We start from the raw sequence: 27,782 nt of genomic DNA on the forward strand, positions 1-27,782 counted from the left end.
TACCTTGAACACGACAATCAGCCAGTATATTTATTCAATCTGAAAGGAAAACCAAAAATCAAAGCAACCAGATTAAGGGGATGTAGAGCAGTATGTGCGTACTGAACCGCAGCCGAAGTCAAAGTGAAGGATACTCTTCCTGGCGAGTGGGAGGAGCTTACCCTCCACTTTCCAGCTACTACGACAGTACAACTGTACTCCTATTAAAGGACGATAGTTTGTAATCATTTGGGAACAAATAATAAATAAAATAATAAGATTTTCATGGTTTTGGAAATTGGATTGAAAAATTTTTAACGTACTGAAGTATGTGTGACTTGCAGCATGAAATTGTGAATAGCTATGAATCTACATGTCTAAATCACCTAAAGTATAAGTTTCTAATAATTTACTGTATATCAATAATATACTGAAATAAGTGTACTATATCATACTGTAGTGATTTTGCCAATTCATAGTCACCTAAACCTGAAGAGAAACTGGTTTGATTACCGTATATGCTGGGTTATAAGATGACTGAAAATCCAGTACTCTAATTACTGGGGACTATAACTCATTATGTGTTTGATAATTTCTATGTTAATATAGGTTTAAACAACCATCACAGTTCTTCATCGACTTTTGTATCAGTACGTTCATCCTCAGATTTTATGTGGTGTATAAAATGACCCCTAGTTTCGGGATTCTATTTTTAAGGTTAAAATGCCGTCCTATACTCCAACATATACGGCATACTGTACAGTATATGATTTGTAAGAAATACAGTTGAAACTTGGAGCTTTCAACTTACGGCATTGCAGGCGCCCCTAACTTTGAAAGAGCCAGTTTTCTGGAGGTTTTCCGCTTTGAAATACAGCTTCCTTCCTGCTAGAGAGTCGAGAGCATCGCTCGTAAACACGGGAGTTCGGTGGATAAATCCGTGGATCCTTCGGTACGCTGCCCTCAATTCCGTCGTCCCGACTGGATAAGCCATTCCTCCCTAGGAAAGAAAGAAGAGAGTTAACAAAAGTGTAAAAGATTTGTATATTATGACCTATTATTTCCTTAATTAATTTCAAATCCTGAGATAACACGAAGAAGTAACAGCTTAAAAACATTTTAACATTCAAATAAATACAAAAATCTCTCTCTACATCCTCCAATGTCGTACACCAATAGACGAGAGAGATGAGTTTAAAGGTTTTAAAGGCCGCTCATGAATGGCAGAGGCAAGGGACAGCGACATTGCCCTAGCAAGCAGGAAAATTCCCTAGAGACTGACCATATTATAAGATCAGTGCCCAAGCCCCCTCTCCACCCAAGCTAGGACCAGGGAGGGCGAAGTAATGGCTGCAGATGACTATAGGCTCCCCTAAACCTGCCATCTTTAGCTCAAAAAGATGGCGTCGTTGCAGCGACCAGAGAAATTAACGAGTTTGAGTGGGACTCGAACCCCAGTCTAGCGATCACCAGTCAAGGGACGCTACCATTAAATTGCTAATAACCAGCGAATCAGTTTAATCAAGTTGAGACAGACAGCCTAAAACAATAACAAATGTGGTAAACACCAAACTGAAATACGAATTACACAAAAATAATTTACTGCACCGGTTTTATTCTAGTTACGGACGGAAAAAGCTTTCTTTTTACTAAAAAAAAAAAAAAAAGGTATTTCCTTTGAAAAAAAAATGCCAGTTCCTTCAAATATTACAAATTAATACTATATATATATATATATATATATATATATATATATATATATATATATATATATATATATATATATATGTATGTATATATAAGGTATAAACTATTTTTAATTTTCAAACATATGTCTTTTAGTAGAAAAGCTTTTTGAGTCCGTAACTATAATAAAAACCGGTGCAGTCAATTATTTTTCTTCCTGGAGTATTTATAAGTACTTTTGTAAATATTAATATAGCATAAGATATTCTTAACTGGTAAGTAGGGTTATATTTAAATGTAAAAAATTGGTTTACGAATTTTGTATTGAAGTAAACTAAAAACAACTAAAATCTCCTTGAATAAAGATAAATGGAAGTAAAGTAGATGGATAATAAGTGGGTCCAAAACAGCTGGCTATAAATAAACCTCATTTACTTACTTATAAAACCTTTTATCTATCTCGATCCAAATTAAAAACTGTTGACGATCTATCCTTAACTATTCACTCGCAAGTTAATTGCTTATTTGTCTTAAAATACGTGTTAATTAACGATAAAACTGGGAATATATCTTGGAATTTGGAATGGCCTACGAGGGGATGTTTACCAGGGTTACCAGATGAGTTCTACTGGATTATCGTACATGAGCCTTAAAATTGTCGTTTTTTAAACCAAAATTATCGTACACACTTTGAACAAGATTATCAAGGAGTAACATATATAGCTTATTTCAAGGTATTTTAGTATAATTGCTTAATCAAACACACACACATACATTGTATATACCCAAGGTATGTATCGTGCATCGTACCGGACCCAAAATAATCGTTCATGTACGATAATTATCGTACGAATGGCAACCCTGATGTTTACATTCCAAGTCTTATCTTCCAGGCGTTCGAGTATCATGGTTATCATTGAGGGCGTTTGTTAATCCAGTTTCAACTGGTTTGGGAATATCCTAAAAAAATAATAATTATTAATGTTCCCACTTCATTAATTTCATTGTTATTATTATAATTAACTTTTTATTACCTTATTTTAATATTTAGGACAGTTCCAATTATTAAGAAATTATACTACTTACGCTAATCTAGAGTTAATTAGTTCAAGAATTTCCTAAAAAAAAAAAAAAATTAATATTAATGTTCCCACTTCATTAATTTCATTGTTATTATTATAATTAACTTTTTATTATTATAATCTTATTTCTAGATATAGGACAGTTCCAATTAATAGGAAATTATACCACTTATCAGATGAACTGTGATAATAAATTTTAGTTCGGACATCTGTCAATTTTCCCAAGTATTACGTGTAACATGGATAGAATACTGAAATTTTATTATCACTAGTGTACGCAGCCCGTCAAAATGACGTCTAAATAATTAGCTACACACACACACACACACACAAACTCGTCCTATCTCGCCCCTCCCCATTCCTACATTATATATATATATATATATATATATATATATATATATATATATATATATATATATATATATATATATATATATATATATATATATACATATATATATATATATATATATATATATATATATATATATATATATATATATATATATATATATATATATATATATATATGTGTGTGTGTGTGTGTGTGTGTGTGTGTGTGTGTGTGTGTGTGATGGGAATAACACTAAGAAACAGAAAACTAGAGTAGAGGATATTCTCACATGTAAGAAAAAGAAATGGACATGGACGGGACATGTGATGAGAATGACAGACAACAGATGGACATTAAGAATAACAGAATGGGTCCCTATAGATAGTAAAAGAAGCAGGGGGAGGAGGAAGAGAAGACGATGGATCAACGAACTAAGGAAGTCTGCGGGTTCGTGAGGATGAACTTGTGAAGATATAAACCAATGGTTTTTTTTTTTTTTTTATATAAGTTTTCTTCAAATCTTGTCTAGTGGAACTCAAGGTATGAATAGGCGCTAGTACAGTGTAGCATTTTCCTATTATTATTATTATTATTATTATTGTTGTTGTTGTTGTTGTTGTCATTATTATTATTATCATTATTATTATTATTATCATCATCATTATTATTATTATTATTATTATTATTATTATTATTATTATTATTGTTGTTGTTGTTGTTGTTGTCATTATTATTATTATCATTATTATTATTATTATCATCATCATTATTATTATTATTATTATTATTATTATCATTATTATTATTATTATTATTATATAAGCTACAACCCTAGTTGGAAAAGCAGGATGTTATAAGCCCAAGGGCTCCATCAGGGAAAATCAACCCACCGAGAAAAGGAAATAAGGATACAAATAAATAAATAATCGAACGTCTATATGTAATCCTGAACGGACATTTCGGTCGTAAGGATATCCTTGGAATTTCCTTCCAAGGAATCAACTCCTGCATTGGAGAAAGAGGAAAAACAGCAGATCACAAACCTAATTTCTGAGGGAGCGCGTAAGCTCCATAAATCTTACTGCAAAATAACGGAATTGTAAGCTTCATCGAAGAAGCGCGGGCTTGTAAGATCGGTCATGAAGTTCCGTGAAGCCTTGTGGAAAATTTATTCATGTATTCAAAAATCAATTTCAGATTCACATCTTTCAGATCACGAACCTAATTTCTGAGGGAGCGTGTAAGCTTTATAAATCTTACTGCAAAATAACGGAATTGTAAGCTTCATCGAAGATGCGCGGGCTTGAAAGATCGGTCGTGAAGTTCCGTGAGGCCTTGTGAAAAATTATTCATGTATTCAAAAATCAATTTCAGGTTCACATCCTTATATTTCAAAGATTCTAAAATGTTCATTTATCAGTTTTTTTTCATTATTCTTTAATCAAAATTTTCACCACCATGGCCTTTATATTAAAGTGTAATTCCAGATGTAATCCTGAAGATAAATAAAAATGGATTCGAAATATCTCGACACCAAATAATAAATGGAGAGACTTGAATTAATTTTTCCTGTTATTCTTCGATTTTTACACATCACCAAGATATTGTCTATTCAATATAATTGTAGTGTAACATGTTAAAGTCCCATATATATATATATATATATATATATATATATATATATATATATATATATATATATATATATATATATATATATATATATATATATATATATATATATAAAGCTAAACACATTGCTATTTATTATGTAGGGGATATTATTATTATTATTATTATTATTATTATTATTATTATTATTATTATTATTATTAGTATTATTATTATTATTATTATTTTTATTATTACTATTATTATACATACACACACACACACACACACACACACACACACACACACACACACACACACATATATATATATATATATATATATATATATATATATATATATATATATATATATATATATATATATATACATAGGCCTACATCTATATAAACCTGTCTCCTATACACATAACTACATTCTATCTAATAAACCGTAATGAACGAACACATATATACAAATTAATCTATTCAGATTATTTCCCTAAACATCAATCATGTCTCCATTTATCTGCCAAATCAGAATAGAAAAATATATCAGACCAAAGAAGTCAGAATTAGCGATCCATTCACCGCTCGCATCAGAAGAAGTAACCGCGAATGTAAACAAACAGAAAAATAAACATTTTAATCTATAGAGTTTTAATTAGAGAGTATTTCTTATATAGTAATTTGTCTATATTGTCTATATACATATATGGGTAGTTTTTTCTTTTACTAATATTACTTAATTAGGTTATTCATAGATTGGATGGATGTATATAAAAGAGAAGGTGAGCATGGCTGACACATCAGTTTTCGTAATATCGTCTGTCTGGTGAGTAAATGAATCTCTCTCTCTCATAGAAACAAGTAAGTTATTATGAATATATAAGATATATATTATATAGTATTACTATTTTTTCTTCTTTTTCAGTTCAACCAAGAATTGGCGCTCAATATGTCACCGTTAAGCAAAATACTTATGCTCGTGATAGTAAGTATTAATGTAATTATATGTTCAATTGGTTACACACACACACACACACACACACACACACACACATATATATATATATATATATATATATATATAAATATATATATATATATATATATATATATATATATATATATATATATATATATATACTGGATATATATGTATATAAATATATAAATGTGTATATATATACTGGATATATATATATATGTATATATATATATATATATATATATATATATATATATATATATATATATATATATATATATATATATATATATTGGATATATATGTATATAAATATATAAATATATATATACATATATATATATATATTTATATATATATATATATATATATATATATATATATATATATATATGTATATATATATGTATATATATATATATATATATATATATATATATATATATATATATATATATATATATATATATATATATATATATATATACATACATACGTTATATATATATATATATCATTGGTCAAATAGATCATTTTCTTCACTGATTGTCACAATACGATCACAGAACGGAAGTTCCGATGTGCCTCCTGTATCACTGCTTTGATGTTCCTCTTCTCCAACAGAATTATCCAACCAAGAAAATCTCTACAATCTGGTCTAAGTCCAGTAATGAAGAGTAACATTGATAACATCAATATCTTAGGTAGTTTTCTCTCTAAAAAGTAATTAAGCGCGATCATCCGCGAGTTGACGATTGCCGTATAGCGCTAGATTGTCACATCCTCGCAGTTTGCTGGAAAACCAAGCGATGAACGGGACATTTTTGTGTGGATCAGTAATCAGGTTCTCTGTACAGGAGCGTTACAGTCACAGTGTACGGAGTTGGTATTTAGGTAATAACTGAGAAGCGGTTGTGAATGCAACTAACTTTATTTTAACAGACAGCGAGGTTTTATAACAATAGTTTCAGTGAAAAAAGGTCACAAAATTCAAACAGATTAATTCAAGAATAGAGAGGCTTAAACCGGTTCTGTTAACCGAGGGGTGAGAAGCGAGATAAACATTAAAGAGAAAATACCGTTACAATGTACGAGTGCGTATGAAACACGTGCGTTACAACACGTGCAGATGAGCAGAGTAGTCGTGTGATTCTTTCCGATTAATTCTTACAGATCTTCTTGATTTAGTGATTTGAAAACAATAGATTCTTTATGCTATAGAAAGTCTCAGAGAATATCAATCCCTTACTCATCCTCTCCTACGCCTATTGACGCAAAGGGCCTCGGTTAGATTTCGCCAGTCGTCTCTATCTTGAGCTTTTAAATCAATACCTCACCATTCATTATTTCCTACTTCACACTTCATAGTCCTCAGCCATGTATGTCTGGATCTTCCAACTCCTCTAGTGCCTTGTAGAGCCCAGCTGAACGTTTGGTGAACTAATCTCTCTTGGGGGAGTGCGAAGAGCATGACCAAACTATCTCCATCTACTCCTTACTAACATACAAAAAATCAGATAAGGCCAGAACTCCACAAAGTGAAATAGCTTTAGTTAATAACATATCGAAGGATATAAACAGGTATTTCTAGAGACTAAAGGTATGTGCATTAATCACCTGGTTAGTTCGGTAATGGGTAGTTAGAACATATCAATTGCAGATTGATTGAAATTAAGGTGAAACAAAAATGCCCTCTCATTTTAATTAGAAGATTTAGAAAGGCAATCATGGTTGAGACAAGTGAGCTTCATAAGAGATAACTAGAATAATTCATATTAGAGTACAAAGGGAAGTTATATGACCTGAGGTCATAGGGTCAGCAGGGAGTGCTAATAGCAAGCATAGAGGCACTTATTGTTAGGAGATACAAGCTACATGGGACGACCTTGTCTAGAAATGTCTGTCCATACTCGGGTACTTCAGTACATCGCTCTATTTTCAGATCATACAAATCCCGAAATCACAGGCATATTGGAGAAGTCTATATTCACTGTATGGAGGAATATGTAACATCAAAGCGATAGATAAAGAAAATTAGTAAGAGATAAAAACTGCACGGAAAAGTAGCTTAAGTCAGTCCCAAGGGTTTCTTTTCCACGACAAAAATATCCTTTGAATTAGCAACTGACCTTTCCTTTCCTTGCGTGATTCAGTGAAAACTTGAATGTGAGTGCTTTACCAAATTAAAAGAGTTTTATCCGCTTGATTGAAACAAAAAATAAACTATCGTTTCATTCACCAGGTTTGTAGCAACGGAGCCCTCCTAGAGGCGGCTTTCAAATGCTCAGTAGCCAATAAAGGTGGTTGCTCAGACTGTTCCAAGGCTGTTTTCTGCATGCAATCCGGGGAGAAGCTCAACCCTATTGACATCGTCTGCAGCGCGTCCGAGGTAAAGTACACGAGGCAGAAAATGCAACATTAATGTTTCTCTCTATCTCATATTTCTATTGTGGTGCTGTTCTCTAAATCATCTGAGTGGGAAATACCTTAATGTGTTGAAAGGATTTGTGTATCGCTGTGATCAGTAGAGATGTACTAGTCAGGGCCACCCATACTTGGCTGGTCTGCTTTGAGCGATTAGATGAAAATCTCCCAACATTAACAATCTGCACTGGCCAGCATGGTGATGAAAACTGGCCCGAACAAGGACATGTATGAGGCCTATGTCCTGCAGTGGACTAGAAACGACTGCATTTGTTGTTATGCATACTGTGGGGTCTGAGTCTCTGATAACCAGCAAATTCTGACCCTATAGTTTACCATACAGCCATTACTAATGTTACATGACTTTAAAATCAAGTTAGCTTATATTTTACAGTTATCAAATTTTCATAATGTATCTATTAAGGGCATCACTCCTAAACGAATAATGATATTACAGATAATCAAAGGCGAATCCATCATTGTTTAAATCTAGGGAACCCATTTTTCAACAAGATCTAGCTGGTAATTTTAACCTAGAAGCATTGTAAACGTTATAGAGGCTGTCTGAGCAAAGATCTAGCAGTGATTTTAACCTTCTGGAAGCATTGTAAACGTTATAGAGGCTGTCTGAGCAAAGATCTAGCAGTGATTTTAACCTTCTGGAAGCATTGTAAACGTTATAGAGGCTGTCTGAGCAAAGATCTAGCAGTGATTTTAACCTTCTGGAAGCATTGTAAACGTTATAGAGGCTGTCTGAGCAAAGATCTAGCAGTGATTTTAACCTTCTGGAAGCATTACATCTGATGTGAAGTGTTAACAGGAATAATTGGACTGGTGTTTAGTGTCACACTCGCCGTGACTTTATAGCTAGACTGAATTTTTTATGCCTCGCTAGAATTTATGCAGAGTTCACGAGATATCAACATTTGATGGAACGATAAGCCGATGACTTTGGACATATTCCTGTATTATTTAGTTTGTTTTGAAGACTCTATGTTTCTTGATCTCTTTTTATATATTATAAGGACATTCTTTGTAATGATTGTCAACTGAATTCACTTGTTTTGAAATCTCTTTTTTGTATTTTTTTTATCTGTAGTTATAATATAAAAAGAGTTTTCTTGCTTATTTTAGCTCTTATTCGTTTAAAAGATTACTATATTAGATATTGACTGATTTGCGTCACTTGTCAAAGCTCAGTTAAACTCAGTTTTACTTCCATGTTCTTAAGTTCATTCTTTCTTTGCTTTTAGCTAATTCTATGGCATACTACATAAAATCACTCCCGGCCATTTTAACGCATCCCACTCTAACAGGTTTGCACAGTTAAAGATGAGGTAGCCAGTTGCACTAAGATAGAGGGAAGCTCGAGTGAATGCATCTGCAGCGAAGAGAACACCCCTGGGTACATTCCGGATGCTTTCGAGAAGACCAAATACATCATGTGCCTGCCAGATGCACAGTACGGCTTCTCATGCCCGAGTGGGCAGACTTTCAGCGAGGACGCCAACCAGTGCGTGCAGGGAACCACGACGCTGGGCCCAGATTCCTTGACGTGTGAGGTAAGACAAGAGGTCGTATTATTGCTTGTTATCAGGGCCGCGTTATCGTTCTGTTGGGCTACATTAAAATTCTAAAATCATTGTTTTGAGGTCGTTCTGTTGGGCTACATTAAAATTCTAAAATCATTGTTTTGAGGTCGTTCTGTTGGGCTACATTCAAATTCTAAAATCATTTTTTTCAGGTCGTTCTGTTGGGCTACATTCAAATTCTAAAATCATTTTTTTCAGGTCGTTCTGTTGGGCTACATTAAAATTCTAAAATCATTGTTTTGAGGTCGTTCTGTTGGGCTACATTCAAATTCAAAAATCACTGTTTTGAGGTCGTTCTGTTGGGCTACATTCAAATTCTAAAATCATTGTTTTCAGGTCGTTCTGTTGGGCTACATTCAAATTCTAAAATCATTGTTTTCAGGTCGTTCTGTTGGGCAACATTCAAATTCTAAAATCATTGTATTGAGGTCGTTCTGTTGGGCTACATTAAAATTCTAAAATCATTGTTTTGAGGTCGTTCTAAAACTAGGGGCTCAACAAGAGCAGGAGCCAATGCACCTTTTTTTTAGTGTTAAATGTAGAAACTTTGTATTATTTACTTCAGTTGTATCATTTTCGTTGTAAATTGTACAAAAAGAGAGCATGAAATATGCCGGGGGCCCCTTTGGAAGATGTCGAGGGGCTTCGGGGTCCTGTCATGGGTAAATACGACACCACTCGTCGAATAAAACTCAATCGCGTAATGCGTGTAGGTGATCTGACCTGCTGCCGTGTATGAGCCATCAAATGTATAGCCTACTCTTGTAGAAGTGGCAGCTCAAGATGTTGACCTTTCTATTTTCAACAGTTATATCGAGAAGACTCGGTTGAGTCCCTGTTTAAGCTGGAGGAACGTAGAGAGTTGAGGTCCCCTTTTTTGTTTTGTTTCTTTTGTTGATGTCGGCTACCCCCCAAAATTGGGGGAAGTGCCTTGGTATATGTATGTATGTATATCGAGAAGAGATTGCAAATAACCCCCCTGTGCTTTATTAGTATTTAATCGCCTCAATACCCTTAGCATCTTACCTTTTTGAGGAGATCATCCGTTATTTAGATTCGAAACATTGATAATACACTCGAACAAAAATTATCCGTCCTCACATGGAGACACAACATGAAGTAAACAAACATATATGTATTAAAGTTCTGACTGTGATGTATATGTATTGAAATACGAGAATAATCCTCCTTGTTGACAAGTTAAATTAATGTTGTAACTTCTTGCCACTATCAAAACAAGTTCAATTGTGAAAAATGTAAAATTTTCTGCATTTGTATCTGCTGCAACCTGACCTGACAACATTTCTTTTTCTCATATAATTCCCTTGTCCCTAATGCCCTCTTTGTACATCAATCCACTTCATTGGCTGGGTAGTTTAAGTCCTTATGGATAAAGTATTTTAAGTAGCTTCAGGTTCAGGTTCTGGGGTGAGGCATAGCCTTTACAACGGCGCCTCCAAAGTTTATCTTCCTGTACTGTTTTGTCTTTTCTTCCACATCAGGTTTAATACTTCTTTTTTCTTTTCTGTATTTGTTTCACTAAATAAAAATAATCCTACTATCTTCTTTAAGTCTTCCTCGTATGGTTGCTGTAGTTCAATCACTTCATTCCTTTCTTTTCTATATTTCTGGCAAAACAACAAAAAATGTATCAAATCTTCCTCCTCATTTTCACAAAAATTACAGTTTACATTCCCCTTATTGTGTCTATTTACAATATTTAGTTTTAACATATTAGTTCTTGCTCTTAAAAATATCACTGAAGCAACTGTATTGTCATAAATTAACTCTTGAACCTTTTTACTAGTGATTTCTTCTTCTTCTTCTTTTAACAAGTCCTTTTCTCATTCATCTTATAAACAACGTCTCATTTGTTTATTCTTCCTCTTCTTCTTCTTGTTTTATGGGTCATGTTGTAAATGAGGCCATTACAATGCTCATCCCATTATCCTGCAGCAAAAATATAGTAACACATCCATTTATAGGTGCCAGAATGATAAGATTTCCCAGAAGGAAAGATATAAATATAGGTGTAAAGCTCTGTACTACAACAAAGTAGGTATTTATGGTTCTATTTTACACTATTTAACGGCGAGAGCATCTTGATTAGATCGTAAGATCCTAAGGATCGGATCTTGTCGTCTCTAATTTTTGACTGGTCGCGATAATTGCCCAGTCGATGAGTGGGTCAGGGCTTGATCACCGACCTCTACTGACCTGATTAAGGAATTATGATATTACTAGTGTATGCGATCCGTCAAAAATGACATCTAGATATCTAGATAGATATGCATTCATACGCAACCTCCCTCTCAGCAGGGTATGACTGCTGCTCACGAAAGATGGTGAGAGACAGGGTAGTTACAGGGTAGTTGTATGTCTGGCAATGCCGCTGAGCGTGACCAGAAAGAAATATGTATATATATATATATATATATATATATATATATATATATATATATATATATATATATTTATACATATACCCAGACACTTGCTCTTTACTATACAGGGGTGATTACTGTTATTGAGCAATGTTTAAAACAAGCTCAGGCATCCAAAACCTGTCTAGAAAAGACTTCGCCCTTATGAACAATAACATAAGCAAAGGAAAATAAAGTAATCCTTTCATTCTTACTTTTACAGGAGCCAGGCTTCGCAGCCCTCCCAGGCTGCAAGACGTACTACGGCTGTTTCCCAGATCCCAGCGACCCCTCCAAGCTCAAGCCGTCGGAGACGTTCAATTGCGAGGAGGCGGAAATCTTCGACACCAAGAAGGGAAAGTGCGTCACCACAGCCTTTAAATGCGAAGCGGACTTCTCGGGAGCCCAGATGGACACTGTCGAATGCGACGCTTTCCATGTCTGTGCGGGTGAGGAAAACGGCCGTGAATTCTTGTTTCGTCTGACAGATTGTTTTAATACTTCATGTGATAAATTCACTAATCTCAGGTTACTTAAAGAAGGGACAAAACTACAAAGAAATTGGATTGTATACTCTATCAGCAGATTTATAAACCAGTCTATAATCAATCAACAAAGTGTCAAATTCACTTCTATTTTGTTTTCATGTCACTCAGGGATAAGAAGAGAAAGTTTAAGGGATCCCACTGGATTTTGATTAATTTATCATTTATCTAGATTCCATGACACCAGCTTGTTCAAAATCAATAGCATAGGTGTAGCTCTGTGAGCAAGTTATGAGTGACAATTGTTAGATTTGGCCTAAGTACAGCTTAAAAGTAAAGAAATGACACCACAGTCCGATGGAACTCAGATACAATTCTAATCACGTTAAACGAGAAACTTCTGGCCAGTTAAGGAATGACTGTCAATTGATTAGTAGTGATTCTCACTGAAAAGAACATCGTCGATACTGGGATCAGTTTGTGTGTAAATTTTGTCTTATTATTAATTCTGCGTGATACTCTTCTTTAATAAACTTTCTGATATACATCTGTCACAGCTGGCAATCCCCTCGGAGGGAAGCAGTGCTGCGACGCGGGCCAGCGGTTCGACAGCGGCAAAATGCAGTGTGTGCCGGAGTCGCAGGTTCCTGACGGCATGTGCCCATCTGTATCCGACTGCATCGACCCAGCTTCCATTGAAGGGCCCTGTTCGGCCGGTATGGACACTTCTTGATTTAAACGTTTGTCGTGTACGGCCGTAGAATAATAATTGAGCCTCCTGGCTAGTACAGTGGTAACGCGTACGCCTAGCGTTCGCATGGCAGCAGATCAATCCCAGCCTGGGACCGTAAGTTTAAGCTGTTTACTGGGGATGCCACTGCTGTGGTTGGCACCACAGTGGGGGTTTGGGCTTGCCTGGCTGACGTTCTAGTGAGCATCCATTCTGATGGAACTGGAACTAAAACCAGAGACCTCCAACTTTACCTTTGTATGTACATGTGTTTACGTATGTTAAAATTATCTTCATGTGGAGTAAGTAAGTTGTGGAATGATTTTCCTAATCAGGTAGTTGAATCGGTAGAACTTCAAAAGTCCAAACATACAGCGAATGTTTTTTTATGTTGAACAGGCTGACACAAGTCTCTCTTTATAGTTTATATAGGAGAGATCTGTTTTAATGTTATTACTGTTCTTAAAATATTTCATTTTGATTGTTCATTACTTCCCTTGTAGTTTTTTCAGTTTTTTCTTTCATTTTCTCAGTGGCCTATTTTTCCCTGTTGGATTTCTAGGGCTTATGGCATTCTAGTTTTCTAACTAGGATTGTAGCTTAGCTTGTAATAATAATAATAATAATAATAATAATAATAATAATAATAATAATAATAATAATAATAATAATAATAATAATAATAATAATAATAATAATATATTTCGGTAGTAGACCCTCTTTCAGGCAAGTTTAGTTGAAAATAATGGCTGCCTCAGTTGCATTGATCTTATACTCCGATTTCTCAATGGCTCTTATTATCTTCTTTTCAGGATTACTGCATACAGCCAGAAACTGAGCAAAAGTCATCCTTCATGGTGTGTAGTCAAATTCAGGAAGAATTGGCGAATCAAGGTTTTGATGTAAAATTTACAATTCAGGTAAAAGAATACGGTGAAGAAGCTACGCGTTTCAGGAGCGCTGTCTCCCCTGTGGATAAAAACAGCGGTCCAGCTGACTATTTATGATCAAATCAACAAGACGAAGTCTCTCATCATGAGGAACAACTCATCCCCGCCGACTCAGGACATCCGCAGACAGACCAACGTGGTCTATTCCTACTTATGAGCTGTTCCAGGATGTTCTGGGCGTTACATAGGAATGCCCACCATGCGTCTGACAAAAAGACTGTCCCGTCAGGTTCAACAAGGTGCAATAAAAGCTCATGCCTTCCACGTCCACAATAACAACATCAAACGTGAGGAAATAATTAAGAACACCAAGATCATCGGCCGTGCTCCAGATAGCAGGAGACTTTTCATACTTGAAGCTCTTCTTATACAGAGATAAAAACAGACTCTTAACGCTACCCAGGAAATGTTCCTCTGCCTGTCGAAGGAACAACACATGGAAAAGTAACCCAACCAACCATGAAACCTCCAACCAGGACAACCCAACAGATCAAGACATAAACAACCCCGACAGCTTTGATCAGCGACAGGATAGCCTGCCTAGCCTGCATACCCTCTCGGCGAGTGCTCCCACCAATCAGAGCCCAGCTCCCAGAGGACAAAATGGTGACTCATAACCCATGAATGAGTGGGAAGGCAGTCTGACTGTTCTACTGCTACTCTCGGCGAGCGGCTTAGCCAATGAGGATTAGCCATTCTATTTACTCCGCCCACGACGCCCGAGGCAGCCGTTGTAAATTCGCTGCCTCTCTGCCTAAGCCAGATTTGCCGTATATAAGGACGTAGCTCTCATCGTTTCCAACGCTCAAGCCTGAGGAAGGCAGACAGCACTCCCAAAACTCGTAGCTTGTTCACTGTATTTTTTTTTACCCTAATTGTAAGTTTTACCTGATTTGTAAACTTTACATTAAAAACCTTGATTAGCCAATTATTCCTGAATTTGACTACCCACCATAAAGGATGACTTTTGCTCAGTTTCTGGCTGTATGCAGTAATCCTGAAAAGAAGATACTTAGAGCCATCGAGAAGACGGAGTATAAGATCAATGCAACTGAGGCAGCCATTATTTTCAACAAAATAATAATAATAATAATAATAATAATAATAATAATAATAATAATAATAATAATAATAATAATAATAATAACACATTTCCACAGCGACTGAGAAAATGACGACTACAGTCCCACGATCGGGTGCATCTGATGCATCCGGATCGTTTTCCACTTTTACCGGTTCGACTGGTTCGACTGGATCGACTGGTTCCACTGGTTCGACTGGTTCGACTGGATCGACTGGTTCCACTGGTTCGACTGGATCCACTGGATCGGCGGATTGCACAACCGACGGAAACTATCCTTACACGGGAGACTGCACCAAGTAAGGAACAAAGTTACCTGTGAAAGAATTCCTCATAGATCAACAATAGCATCGTGCCAATTTTTAGTCTTTGGGTTTTCGTCCAATTTAGAAAGGCGGTATCCTGTAAATTCCATTTATTGGCTAAGTATTCGCTTGATTTTATATTCGGGATAGTAATTCATAGTAGGTAGGTTACTATAAACTTCTATTGAATACATTTTGCTGTTTAGAACACTTAAATCAGATTAATGTTTTTGCAAGACTCTTCTCATAAGTCAACAATTTTTTTTTTATCTATCCTGTGTAGCTGTGACTTCTGTAGCTTATTCCAGACCTCTGTTCTTTTATTTTCTATCATCATTATCATCATCAGCCGTTAATAGTTCACCGCTGAACAAAGGCCTCAGATATGTCCCTCCGCTTCCATCCGATTATGGTTTTTCTATGCCAAAGAGAGAGAGAGAGAGCTGCTTCTCCTGCCCCCATGTATTCTGTGCTTACTTCGTCAATCCATCGTTTTCTGTTCCTTCCCCTGCTTCTTTTACAATCTATAGGGACCCAATGTGTTATTCTTAATATCCATCTATTATCTATCACTCTCATATATCCTGGCCCCATTCCTTTTGTCTCACATGTTGCTAGAATATTCTCTACTTTAGTTTGTTCTCGTATACATGTTGCTCTCTTCCTGTTTCTTAGTGCTATTCCAATCATTATTCTTTCCATGTCGTTTCTATACCCGACGGAGTGACGGTAATTACATACAGCCAACATCGCCGAAGCCTTCGACTAGCTGACGCTTCTTCCAGCGCCTCTTTTCCCCAATTGCAAATATTGAGGAAGAGAAAAAAGTAAAATCTCTATAGAATCACCAGAGGAGGGGAGAGAAGTGGTAACAGAAGACTGTATAGGAAAAAAACTTGAATAAGTAATGTACGAGACCCTTAAAAAATAACAGCTAAGCATTTAGATAGATATGCACTCCACTACAACCCACTGGTTTGGCAATTTGTGAGAGATCTTGGTTTCTGAGTGTATCTCTCGTGGTACCCTCTCTCACCACGGTATGATTACTCCCTCTCCCCTTATCCGTGGGGCAGGGTGAGGCTACGCAGTCATACGTTTGGCAATGCCACTTGCTCTTTATCATATAGGGGGTTATTATCATTATTATTATTTAGGTAGTAGACCCTCTTTTAAGCTAGTTTTATTATCTCCCTCACAGGTATTACTCTTGTTCTGGAGGCGTATCAGTCCTGCAAACTTGTCCGGGAGACCTGCTGTTCGACAAGACCTCGGGTTACTGCGACGTCGCGTCGAAGGTCACCGACTGTTAACGACACAGAGGGTTACAGGCTCGCGATGAACTCTTCGAATCAGATCCGTGCTATATGATGACTTAACCTGCATTTCATTCGAAGACTCATAAATATTTTGTAAATCTAGATTATAAAGAAATAATTAAAATGGCGTCTTAGCCTGTAAATGATTTTTAAGAGTAAGAGTTCACATAATTGTCTTGAGAATGAAATGTACTTATAAAAAAAATCCTTGTTGTTTATATACATGACTTGTTTATATGTTTTCTTTTGCAATTATAAGTGTTTGGAGTGAATTGGATATTACTTTTCCTTGCACGTGGATCAATGAGTCTAGGGTGTAAACTCTCTCTTTAGGCTATCCTGACTTCAATCAACTAGCCACCATTTTGCTATTCCTCCCCCTGCATAGGATTGATCTCTTGTTTCTTGCCAATAAAACAACATTTGTAACTTCAGGAACATGAGAAGCACACACATCTGCTGTGTTATTAACCAACAATCTGTATAGGCCTAGGCCTACTCTAGCATTTCCTGAAAATGAAACCCTATCTGTTTGGTATATCTTCTTATACTTATAAAATCAGAGTTACACAACTTTTTTTCTATTTTCTTAAAAACTTATTATCATCCATTCTTTCTAAACTCACCATAGCCTAGCCAGCTCTTTTTATCATGCATATGTAACTCTAGATTTAGTCTTACGTGACATAAAAAATATACACATATTTACTAAAAACATTTCTTGTTTTTCCCCTTATTTTTAATCTGAGGTTTCCCATCCTCTGCTATAAGCAAATTTCAGTAAAAACAAAGAATCTCTAATCTTTTAACATTCACATTCATTAATAATTTTCCTCCCAAACAGTTATAGTTTTAATATTATTTCTCATTATTCTCCCTAAAACAGTAATGTCTGGATACATGAAGACTACAACAATCGAATTATGACTATTGCCTTTTCATACATAAAGATATTGAACAGTAAGAGATTAAATATTGTAAATTGTAGTAAATACTTTGAGGTAGAGAATAACAAGGGAATTAATAAAAGAATATTCTTTTTTATTTTTTTTGAAAACTGGACAGCGAAATTATGAGTGATTAATGGATAAAATTAATGTGTGAATTAGAAAAAGATACCTTTTAATGTTGAATAACAATAATTAAATTATAAATATAGTTTCATTGTAATTATACGTAATAACTTGAACTTCTTACATAACTTCTCAAGTAGTTTTACTTATCAAAAAGTTACTTAAAAGTATTCTAAATTAATGATTAAATTGTAAATATAGTTTCATTGTAATTATACGTAGTAACTTGAACTTCTTACATAACTTCTTAAGTAGTTTCACTTATCAAAAAGTTACTTAAAAGTGTTTTAAGTCGTACGTGAAATAAAGATAAGGAGACCTAAAATAATCATAAAGAAGAAGAAGAAGAAGAAGATGAAGATGACGTCATGACGACAAAACGTAAACAAAACCGTCGACTCCTGACGTCTCGTCTACGGTGATCGTCTCGTATTTTGTGTTATAAACCGAATTTAATTAGCTGTAAAGGTAAGAAATAGATAATCATTTATTATAGAATTATGACTAAATATAAAACCGTTCAATTAAAAGCTTATAATCTAGTATAACCTATAGCAACTAGCTATTTATATACGTACCCTGAGATTTTTTGCTAGCGTAAGGGAAGTTCGTGTTTAGATGAATTTAACCGAATTTAACATTGTTTCAATTAAGCTTAATAAACTCTCAATATGCATATTATATAGCTAGATTTATTCTTTTGGAGGTGTATGCTACCCTACTTATAACGTAATATTGCTAAATGGTGCACAAGTATAGATGTAGGGTAGGCATAGCATTTTTGGTTTTATTTTAGTGTATTACAGGGTAATGTAACCTAGGAAAAAAACTACTTATTCTTATAGAAAAAATTATGCTCTTCGAAAATGACACTTGTTCACGTCGCAAATGAATAGTTTCAGAAATATATATATATATATATATATATATATATATATATATATATATATATATATATATTATATATATACGGGAACTGAAATGAAGGTCAAATTCGGTTATATCACCTTATTTACTATAGGAAAACATATATTTTCTGTGCGAAATCACACCCTGTGATACAATACAACTTTACCGCATTTTAAAGTAGGCTAGGGTTGTGCGGTATAAATTTTGGGGGCGTATGTATGAAAGCGGCCACCTGTATGTATTATTTTGTCTAACTTAGAATACGGCAGTGTAAGGGGTCCGTTAGCACCCCCGTTAGGTAAATAAGTAAGGACACGGCTTGTAGGTTAGGTTAGGGGGGTAAAGTTAAGGTTACTGTAGTTGATGACATCTTTAATCCATAAGGGTGGAACTGGCCGCTGTCATATAAAGGCTCCAAATTTTGCTGACAAATACCGTCGACTACAATAATTTCGCCATTTATTTTTGGTTGGTTGTACATAAAATTCGCAGTGACTATATGCTTAGCATTAGTTTTTGGGTAAATTTACAGTTTCATCCATTATGGGGAAACTGGAATAAAAATATATTTGTTGCATCAGAAATAGTGTAGTTCCAACGAATTTAACGTTTATTTTGACCGCAAACCATCCGATTTAGAGATTTACTAAGTTGTTCTAGAATGCAGAAAGACCCTACTTCATCCCAACAATTATGGGGGACACCAGGTGGGAACCGGGGTTTTGGGTGGGGGGGGGGGCGTCAAATGATATTTGCAATAAATGAATACTTATCCTTCCACCACCCCTCCCCCTATACCCCTACCTAGCCCTACCGGGGGGGGGGGGGGGGGGGGGGCTCCGCCCCCCCTGCGACCCCCCCTTAAGGCCACAGTGATTTTCAGGGCACTACTGAACCTAATAAACCCACCTAACCTAGCCTAGGGGCTCTGTACCCCTACCTAGGGGCCCTGTACCCCTACCTAGCCCTACCGGGGGGGGGGGGCCCTCCGCCCCCCCTGCGACTCCCCCTGCGACCCCCCCTTAAGGCCATAGTGAATTTTGGGACACTACTGAACCTAATACAACCACCTAACCTAGGGCCCTGTACCCCTACCTAGGCCTACCCCTGCGAGGCCACCCCCCCTTACAGCCACTACCTAACACATCCATCAAACCAAATCCAAAGTGATGGTACTGCTGCATACATCGTTATACTACAGGGGTGGCCAACCTTTTGTTTACCATGCACCATTTTTTTTCACTTCTAATTCAAATGCGCCACACAAACTTTAACCCCCTTTCAATCCCTCAACTATGGTGATTTGGACATGTTTGGCTTTAATACATAAATTAATATGATATCTATATCTATCTATCTATATATATATATATACATATATATTTTTGGGCTCAAGCCATGTCGTCCTGATGGAAGTTCCTTAAAGGCAGCTTCCTAGGGTATATTACAACTACGGCGATATTCCCAGAGAATTTACCTTCAGGTACCCAGAATTCTAACTCCTGGAGCGAGTATCCCTAAAAAAGACCTTAGGGATATCGTAAATATCAGTGGACGTATTCTTGACACGCCTCATAGCAATCTATACCCCGAATAGAGTTAACACTTCGTAGGGGTCAAATGGCAAGAAAACGAAAACGATAAGAAAGGGGGGAGCCGTTCGTAAGGCATCTCTCCTCCCCGTTTCGAAAGCGTGCCCTGCGCCGCTCGCGGCGCCATCTGTATTCCTTTTTGCGTAGCTCTACGACTCGGTGTTTTGTTCCCTGTTTTCTACCAAATCTTGGAATTTCTCTTGTAATAATGCTTTCTCCAACTTCTTCTGCCTCGGATAAGTTGAGTACTATTTCTTTTATGTATAAATGTAGGCTCTTGGTTAAAATTAAAGTAATTAAAAGAGTTATCTTTGATACAAGAGCTGTTGCCTGCTGGAGGCATCATGGATGCTGTCGCTCGCTAGAATAGGATTTATTTGTTAGCAAGAGCGACGTTCCCAGCCCCTTTGCGCTTAAATATTAGCTACTTAGCTTATTCAGGAATTCTGTTATGATGCGTTAGTAGCGTGCCTGGCGAAGTTTTGCCTAGGCTGCCAACACTAGTCTTCTTAGGCTAGCGGTTGGCCTATGTACTTCCTGCATGATAATTAGTCTTCCAAGTGTGATTTTATTGCTTTAAGCGTTAGGCAACGTTTTACATATAAGCCCTTTTCGAGTACCTTCCAAGATAGTATTGGTGTGAGTTTCGGTGAATTAGGTAATCGATTCTCTTAGTGCCTAGGCTAGGTTGTCTTAGGTCATTATAATATTATCTGTTTCCCCGTTTGCTCCCTTCTCTTCGGGGAAGGGGCAAACCCTTTCCCTCGGTTTAAGCCCTAGGCTTAACTCTAGTGGTTTGTTTGAATTGATTTTCAAATATATCTATGCTGGAGTAGTACTGTACCTTCCCGTTCCATCTGAATTGGTTCAGAGGGGGACAGTACAACAGTGTTTAGTCTGAGTCCGGGTTGGTCTGGCATGGGGCAGAGTCTCCCTTGCTGACTGACACGGGCATAAGGGGTTTATCCCCCTTGGTCCACCTTGTTGGGTTCCAGTAGTGATCCCTTCGCTCGGTGACCCCTCAGACTTGTCCTCTTGCCGTTCCGGATTCGGGATATGTTCCCTTTTCTGGAATAGCAATTCCTTCCTTGCCGTGGTTTTAGGGAGGCAGCCAGTAGTGCCGGCCTCCCCCTCGGGTCTTTCTCTGGCTGAGATGAGCTGTCTTAGTTGGGAATGACCCTTAACCAAGGCAAGGTTGGATAGGACCCTCTGTCCTTCCCTTCTATTTTCCGTTCCTTTGTGTCAGTCGTCCGCATCCGTACCTAGCCTAGGTTAGGATGGGGAACTGACGTGGTCTCCTGTCGGCCGGCAGAGACCCTTCCTTCGAGTGCTGCCCGGTCCTTTCTTGGTCCCTCCATCGCTGCCGTCTGTAGATTCAGTAAGCAGCGGTTAGGAAGCCTGACTTAGTGTCTCCCCTTCCTTTCGGCACTCTTTCGGGTGCCGGGCACAGAGGCTCATAGCCTCTTAGCCCGGCACTCATTCTGTTATCTTCGTATGTGTTGTCCTTGCCGTCTGCCGGCCTACAGGCCGGCCGTCGGTGGGGAGGGGTGTTCTCCAGTTCTCTTGCTGTCGGTCGGCGATGGTTATATACCTTTGCCGGCCGGTCTCTTGCTCATCTGCCGGCCACCATAAGTGGGGCCGGCAGCCGAGCGCTGCCTGGTGTGGAGGCCAGCCGGCAAGGTTTGCTTACTGCTGCCGGCCGGCCTGCTACACTGCCCGGTTAGCTGGCCACTAAGAATGATGGCCGGCAACGCAGTGCAAACCGGGTGGCTGCGGACCAGCAACCACTGCCGGCCGGTTCAGGCATGGGATCTGGAGTTCTCCCCAATAAGGGTGATTTGATGTTGTGTACTTGAGATCTACCTTTCGAAAAACGGGGGGGGGGGGGGGGTGCTGACCGGCAATAGCCGGCCGGCACACCACCCTCAGGTACTGTATCAGTCCTTTCTTTGGTGGTGTATTCAACCAAGGGAGTCCATGATATAGTAGGTTACAACACTGTCTTTTCTATCTTACTTGTGTTACTTGTGCAATCACTTGGTGTCGCCTTACAAGGATAAAAGAGAATTCTTTTCATCCCTGGCCGGAATGGTAAAATTTTACCTTAGGTGTGAGCTACACCTAATTTCCTTTGGAAATATGCTCTCTGGTTATTCTAGTAAAGACTAACTATGTGACTTTGGCTGGTGGGCTTCCACAGGTGTTTGTGTGGGTTTCACAAGTAGGTGTCTTTCCCTTATTCTTGGTGAATACTCATTTGTTACATGTGAATTGAAATTCACTTGATATTCATGGAAATTTTTCTTCTTTTACAGGAGGAGCATCCGAAGTGTGATAGTGTCTTCTGCAATGTCCGCAGTAAGAACTTTTGCGGACATGTCTCGTGTAGGAGGCACGCGGCTTGCGCAGCCTCCAATGATGACCATCGTTACTGGGATCCGCAGGTATGTGCTGTATGTACTAACCTGCTATCAGAGGCTTTTGAATCCCCTAGGTCGGCGGAGTCAAGAGATGCAGCGAGGGAGAAGCTTCGCTTATGGGTAAGGGGTTTTCAGAAAAACACCACTGGACCTTATCTTCCTAATGAGAAGATGAGGGCATATCTTTTTCCCAAGGCTTCCACTGACGCTGTTGTTCCCCAGCCTCGGCCGGAGATCCCTCTCGTCCAGATCCCAGTGGAGGAGGATGTTGCTGATGCCATGCAGGACATCCAGTTGGACGACAAGATGTCTGACTTGTCCGATCGTGCGGAACAGGATCTCCTCGCAGAAGGCGAGGAGGAGGATCGAGATCCTATTGCCGTGGAAGAAGAGGTTCCCGTATCTTCAGACGTGCCGGTTCAGGTCCCTGAACCTATCCCCTCTACCTCATCCGCCCTTCCAGCAGAGCTAGGACAGGCTCTCTCTTCCATCGTTGGTATGATCCAACAGATGCAGAGGGAGAATAATCAGAAGGCCGCTACTTTGGAGCTCCAGATGCAGAAGATCACAGCATCACGTGGACCTCCAAAGAAGCTCAACGTGAAGGACCTTCCTCTGTGCTCGGATGCCAACCCGTGGAGATATGCCGAGCACATGCCGATGACGATTGGGAAGATCGTCATGTCGGAGAAACTGGGCTCAGTTCCCCTTGAGGAGGTGGAATTCTGGCCCAGTAGAGGGGCCTACCCGGACTGTTATGTCCGTTTGAAGAAGGAGCCGGCCTCGAAGGAGGAGACGGAACCAAAGGAGGTGATTATCCTGGATCACTCCAAGGCTCAAGCCACTTTAACAGCTGCATTGAAGGAGAGGGGGTTCTCAAACTCTAAAGTTGCCGCTTTGAGTAAGAAGCACCCCTCCTTTGTATCCTCCCCGGCTAGGGCCTTCCCCTTTATGCAAAAGGGGTTCGCGGCCGTCTTGAAGGCGGTTGAAGCTGGCAAACCGTGTCCATCTCTGGAGGAATGCAAACCTCTGTCGTTGGCATTGCCGCTGGACAATAAGGACTGGAAGGAGGTGCACCTCACTTTCTCGGTTGGGAAGTTGGACGCCGACATTGCAGGTCAGCAGTTCGGCGAAAACCTTCCCAAGTTGTCGGAATTCCTCCTACGGAGGGAATTGGACACAAAGGAGCGCCTGGCAGCCTCGATGTCTCTCCAGACCAACATGGAGACGATGGCTAGCGACCCCAAGATGCCGGAGATGTTCATGGTAATGGCCAAGATCCATCTGGCCACAGTGACTAAGGACCTCTATTGCTTTGTTAAAGCAAGGAGGGCCTGTAGGGAGTTTGTGTTCGCCTCGGCCACAGTGAGGCATGAACCCAAGAGGCTCATTTCATCCAGCATCTGGGGTAAAGATCTCTTTCCCAACGACGTGGTCAAAGAGGTCGTGGACAAGGCAGCCACTGAGAACCGCAATCTTCTCCTGAAGTGGGGCCTGTCCCTTAAGAGGAAGTCTTCTCCGGATGAGGGCCCTCAGCCGAAAGGAAAGGCGAAGAAATCAAGGTTTTCCTCCCGTCCAGCCAAGCCTTTCAAACCACAAAGACAGCAGCAGCAGCAGCCAGCTTTGCCTCCGGTACCACAACTGGTAGCCCAGACCCCGACCACCTTCCAATGGGTACCCCAAGCCATGTCATCAGCTTCCCCGGCATTCAATCCCGTGTTCGAGGGACAATCAACCACGTTTCGTGCAAGACCCAGAGGGGCAGCCAGAGGTTCGGCGAGACGCCCCTCTAGGGGACGAGGATTCAGAGGTGGTCGTGGCCAGGGAGGCAAGACTGCAGGGCAGTCAAAGTGAAGTGTCGCCGGTAGGTGGGAGACTTCAGTATTTCCGGGATCGCTGGACCTTCGATCCCTGGGCCCACAGCCTTCTCAAAAATGGACTGGGTTGGAGTTGGTACAGTACTCCGCCCCAGTGCCCTCAATTTTTCCAACACTCCACCCCCGTTTTGGAGGAGTACATCCAAGATCTGTTGGAGAAAAAGGTGATCAGGAGGGTAAAGTCCATCAAGTTTCAAGGGAGGCTGTTTTGTGTTCCCAAGAAAGACTCGGGGAAACTCAGAGTCATTCTGGACTTGTCACCACTCAACAAGTTCATAGTGAACCACAAGTTCAAGATGTTAACGTTACAACACATAAGGGCCTTACTGCCCAAGAGGGCATATACCGTCTCCATCGATTTGTCAGACGCATAATGGCACGTTCCAATAAGTCGCCGTCTCTCCCCCTACCTAGGATTCAAGCTACAACAAAAACTTTATGCTTTCAGAGCGATGCCCTTCGGGCTAAACATAGCCCCAAGGATCTTTACAAAGCTTGGGAGCGCAGCGCTCAAACAGTTACGCCTAAAAGGGTTCCAAGTAGTAGCCTACCTGGACGATTGGTTGGTGTGGGCAGCATCCAGAGCAGAATGCTTGCAAGCTTCCCTACAAGTGATTCAGTTCCTGGAATATCTAGGTTTCATGATCAACAGAAAGAAGTCTCGTCTTTCTCCAGCTCAGAGGTTCCAGTGGTTGGGAATTCACTGGGATCTAGTGTCACACCGTTTTTCCATTCCGATGTCAAAGAGGAAGGAAATAGCGGGGTCTGTCAGGAGACTTCTAGGTTCCGAGAGGATATCAAGACGCGAACAAGAGAGGGTTTTGGGCTCTCTTCAGTTTGCATCAGTAACAGACCCAGTGCTAAGAGCACAGCTAAAAGATGCAGCGGGAGTATGGAGAACCTTTGCATCGAAAGAGCGAAGGGACTTGAAGAGACCGGTCCCACTTCGACTACGTTCTCTTCTCAGACCGTGGTCTCAAGCCAGTCGTCTAAAGAGGTCTCTACCTCTTCAGCCATCCCCCCCGTCAGTGACAATCCACACAGACGCCTCAAAGGTAGGGTGGGGGGGTCACTCCCATCGGAAAAAAGTGCAAGGGACCTGGTCCAAGCTATTTGGGACTTTTCACATAAACTTTCTAGAAGCTATGGCAGTGCTTCTTACCCTGAAGAAAGTATCCCCACGTCACTCGATCCATGTAAGGTTGGTACTGGACAGCGAGGTGGTAGTGAAATGTCTGAATCGGCGGGGATCGAGATCCCCACCTCTCAACCAGGTAATGTTAGCCATATTCCGACTGGCGGAGAAGAAGAAGTGGCACCTGTCAGCAGTTCACCTTCAAGGAGTCCGGAATGTGACCGCGGACGCTCTATCTAGGGTTACACCGATAGAGTCGGAATGGTCCCTAGACGCAGGATCATTCTCCTTCATCTTGAGACAAGTCCCAGAACTGCAGATAGACCTCTTCGCGACGAAGGACAACAAGAAGCTGCCGAAATATGTGTCCCCATACGTGGACCCCTTGGCGGAAGCAGTAGATGCGATGTCCCTCGATTGGAACAGATGGTCCAGGATCTACCTGTTTCCCCCTCACAATCTGATGTTGAGGGTCCTCAACAAACTGAGATCCTTCAAGGGAGTAGCAGCAATAGTGGCCCACAAGTGGCCGAACAGTGTATGGTTCCCTCTAGCTCTAGAACTACGACTGAAGTTTCTACCACTCCCGGACCCAGTTCTGTCCCAGCAAGTCCAGAAGTCGACTGTCTACGCTTCATTACAGAAAACCCGAACCCTGCAGCTCATGATTTTCTCTCCCTAGCGGTGAAGAAACGGTTCGGAATCTCGAAAGATAGCATCGACTTCCTGGAAGAATACAAGTGTAAGTCTACTAGGAGGCAGTACGAATCTGCATGGAAGAAATGGGTAGCCTTTGTCAAAGACAAGAACCCACAAGAGATCTTTACGGAGTTCTGCCTATCCTTCTTCATTCACCTCCACGGACAGGGGCTGGCGGCTAACACAATTTCTACATGTAAGTCAGCTCTGACAAGACCCATTCTATATGCCTTCCAGGTAGACCTCGCTAACGAGATGTTTAATAAGATCCCGAAGGCCTGTGCTAGGCTTAGACCATCAGCTCCTCCAAAGCCTATTTCGTGGTCGTTAGACAAAGTCCTTCATTTTGCCTCATTACTGGATAATGAGGAATGTGCATTGAAGGACCTGACTCAAAAAGTGATCTTCCTTTTTGCCCTTGCTTCTGGGGCCAGAGTTAGTGAGATTGTGGCCCTCTCGAGAGAGGAGGGCCGAGTTCAGTTCCTGGATGGGGGAGAACTGAACCTGTTTCCGGACCCTACGTTTCTCGCTAAGAACGAGTTGCCCACCAACAGGTGGGGTCCCTGGAGAATCTGCCCTCTGAAAGAAGATGCATCTTTATGTCCCGTAGAATGCCTAAAGGTCTATCTTCGTAGAACTTCAGACTTCCATGGGGGCCAACTATTCAGAGGAGAAACATCGGGCTCAAATTTATCTTTAAATCAGCTTAGGGCGAAAATTACATATTTTATTCGCAGAGCGGATCCTGACAGTTCACCCGCAGGTCATGATCCGAGGAAAGTTGCTTCATCCTTAAACTTCTTTAACTTTATGGATTTTGAACACCTTCGTTCATACACTGGCTGGAAGTCTTCCAGGGTATTCTTTCGCCACTATGCTAAGCAAGTGGAGCAGCTAAAGAGGTCTGTGGTAGCAGTTGGTTGCGTCGTTAACCCTGCTGTCTAACTCTGCGAGGAACAGTGGAATCATTTGGGACTTTGATTCTTGGGTGAGTGGTTAGTTATATGCGTTGATATAACTAGTAGTGAAGGCTCTGAGAGCCCACAGTGACTGTTCCAGCATTATGGTGATGGTAGCACAAGT

At 39.4% G+C, this 27,782-nt stretch overlaps 1 protein-coding gene across 1 annotated transcript; it reads left to right on the forward strand.

The window, feature by feature from the left end:
* Positions 1 to 5,630: 5,630 nt before the first annotated feature.
* Positions 5,631 to 17,239, forward strand: LOC137619303 (peritrophin-48-like). Its single transcript, XM_068349464.1, has 7 exons — positions 5,631 to 5,688; positions 7,928 to 8,074; positions 9,426 to 9,671; positions 12,348 to 12,573; positions 13,167 to 13,325; positions 15,450 to 15,669; positions 16,877 to 17,239. Exons 1-7 carry the CDS (start codon positions 5,653 to 5,655, stop codon positions 16,986 to 16,988), a joined length of 1,146 nt encoding a protein of 381 aa, XP_068205565.1. The 5' UTR covers positions 5,631 to 5,652; the 3' UTR covers positions 16,989 to 17,239.
* The last annotated feature ends 10,543 nt before the right edge of the window (positions 17,240 to 27,782 follow it).

This window comes from Palaemon carinicauda, chromosome 25 (assembly GCF_036898095.1).
Source record: "Palaemon carinicauda isolate YSFRI2023 chromosome 25, ASM3689809v2, whole genome shotgun sequence".
In the NCBI taxonomy this organism is placed as follows: Eukaryota; Metazoa; Arthropoda; class Malacostraca; order Decapoda; family Palaemonidae; genus Palaemon; species Palaemon carinicauda.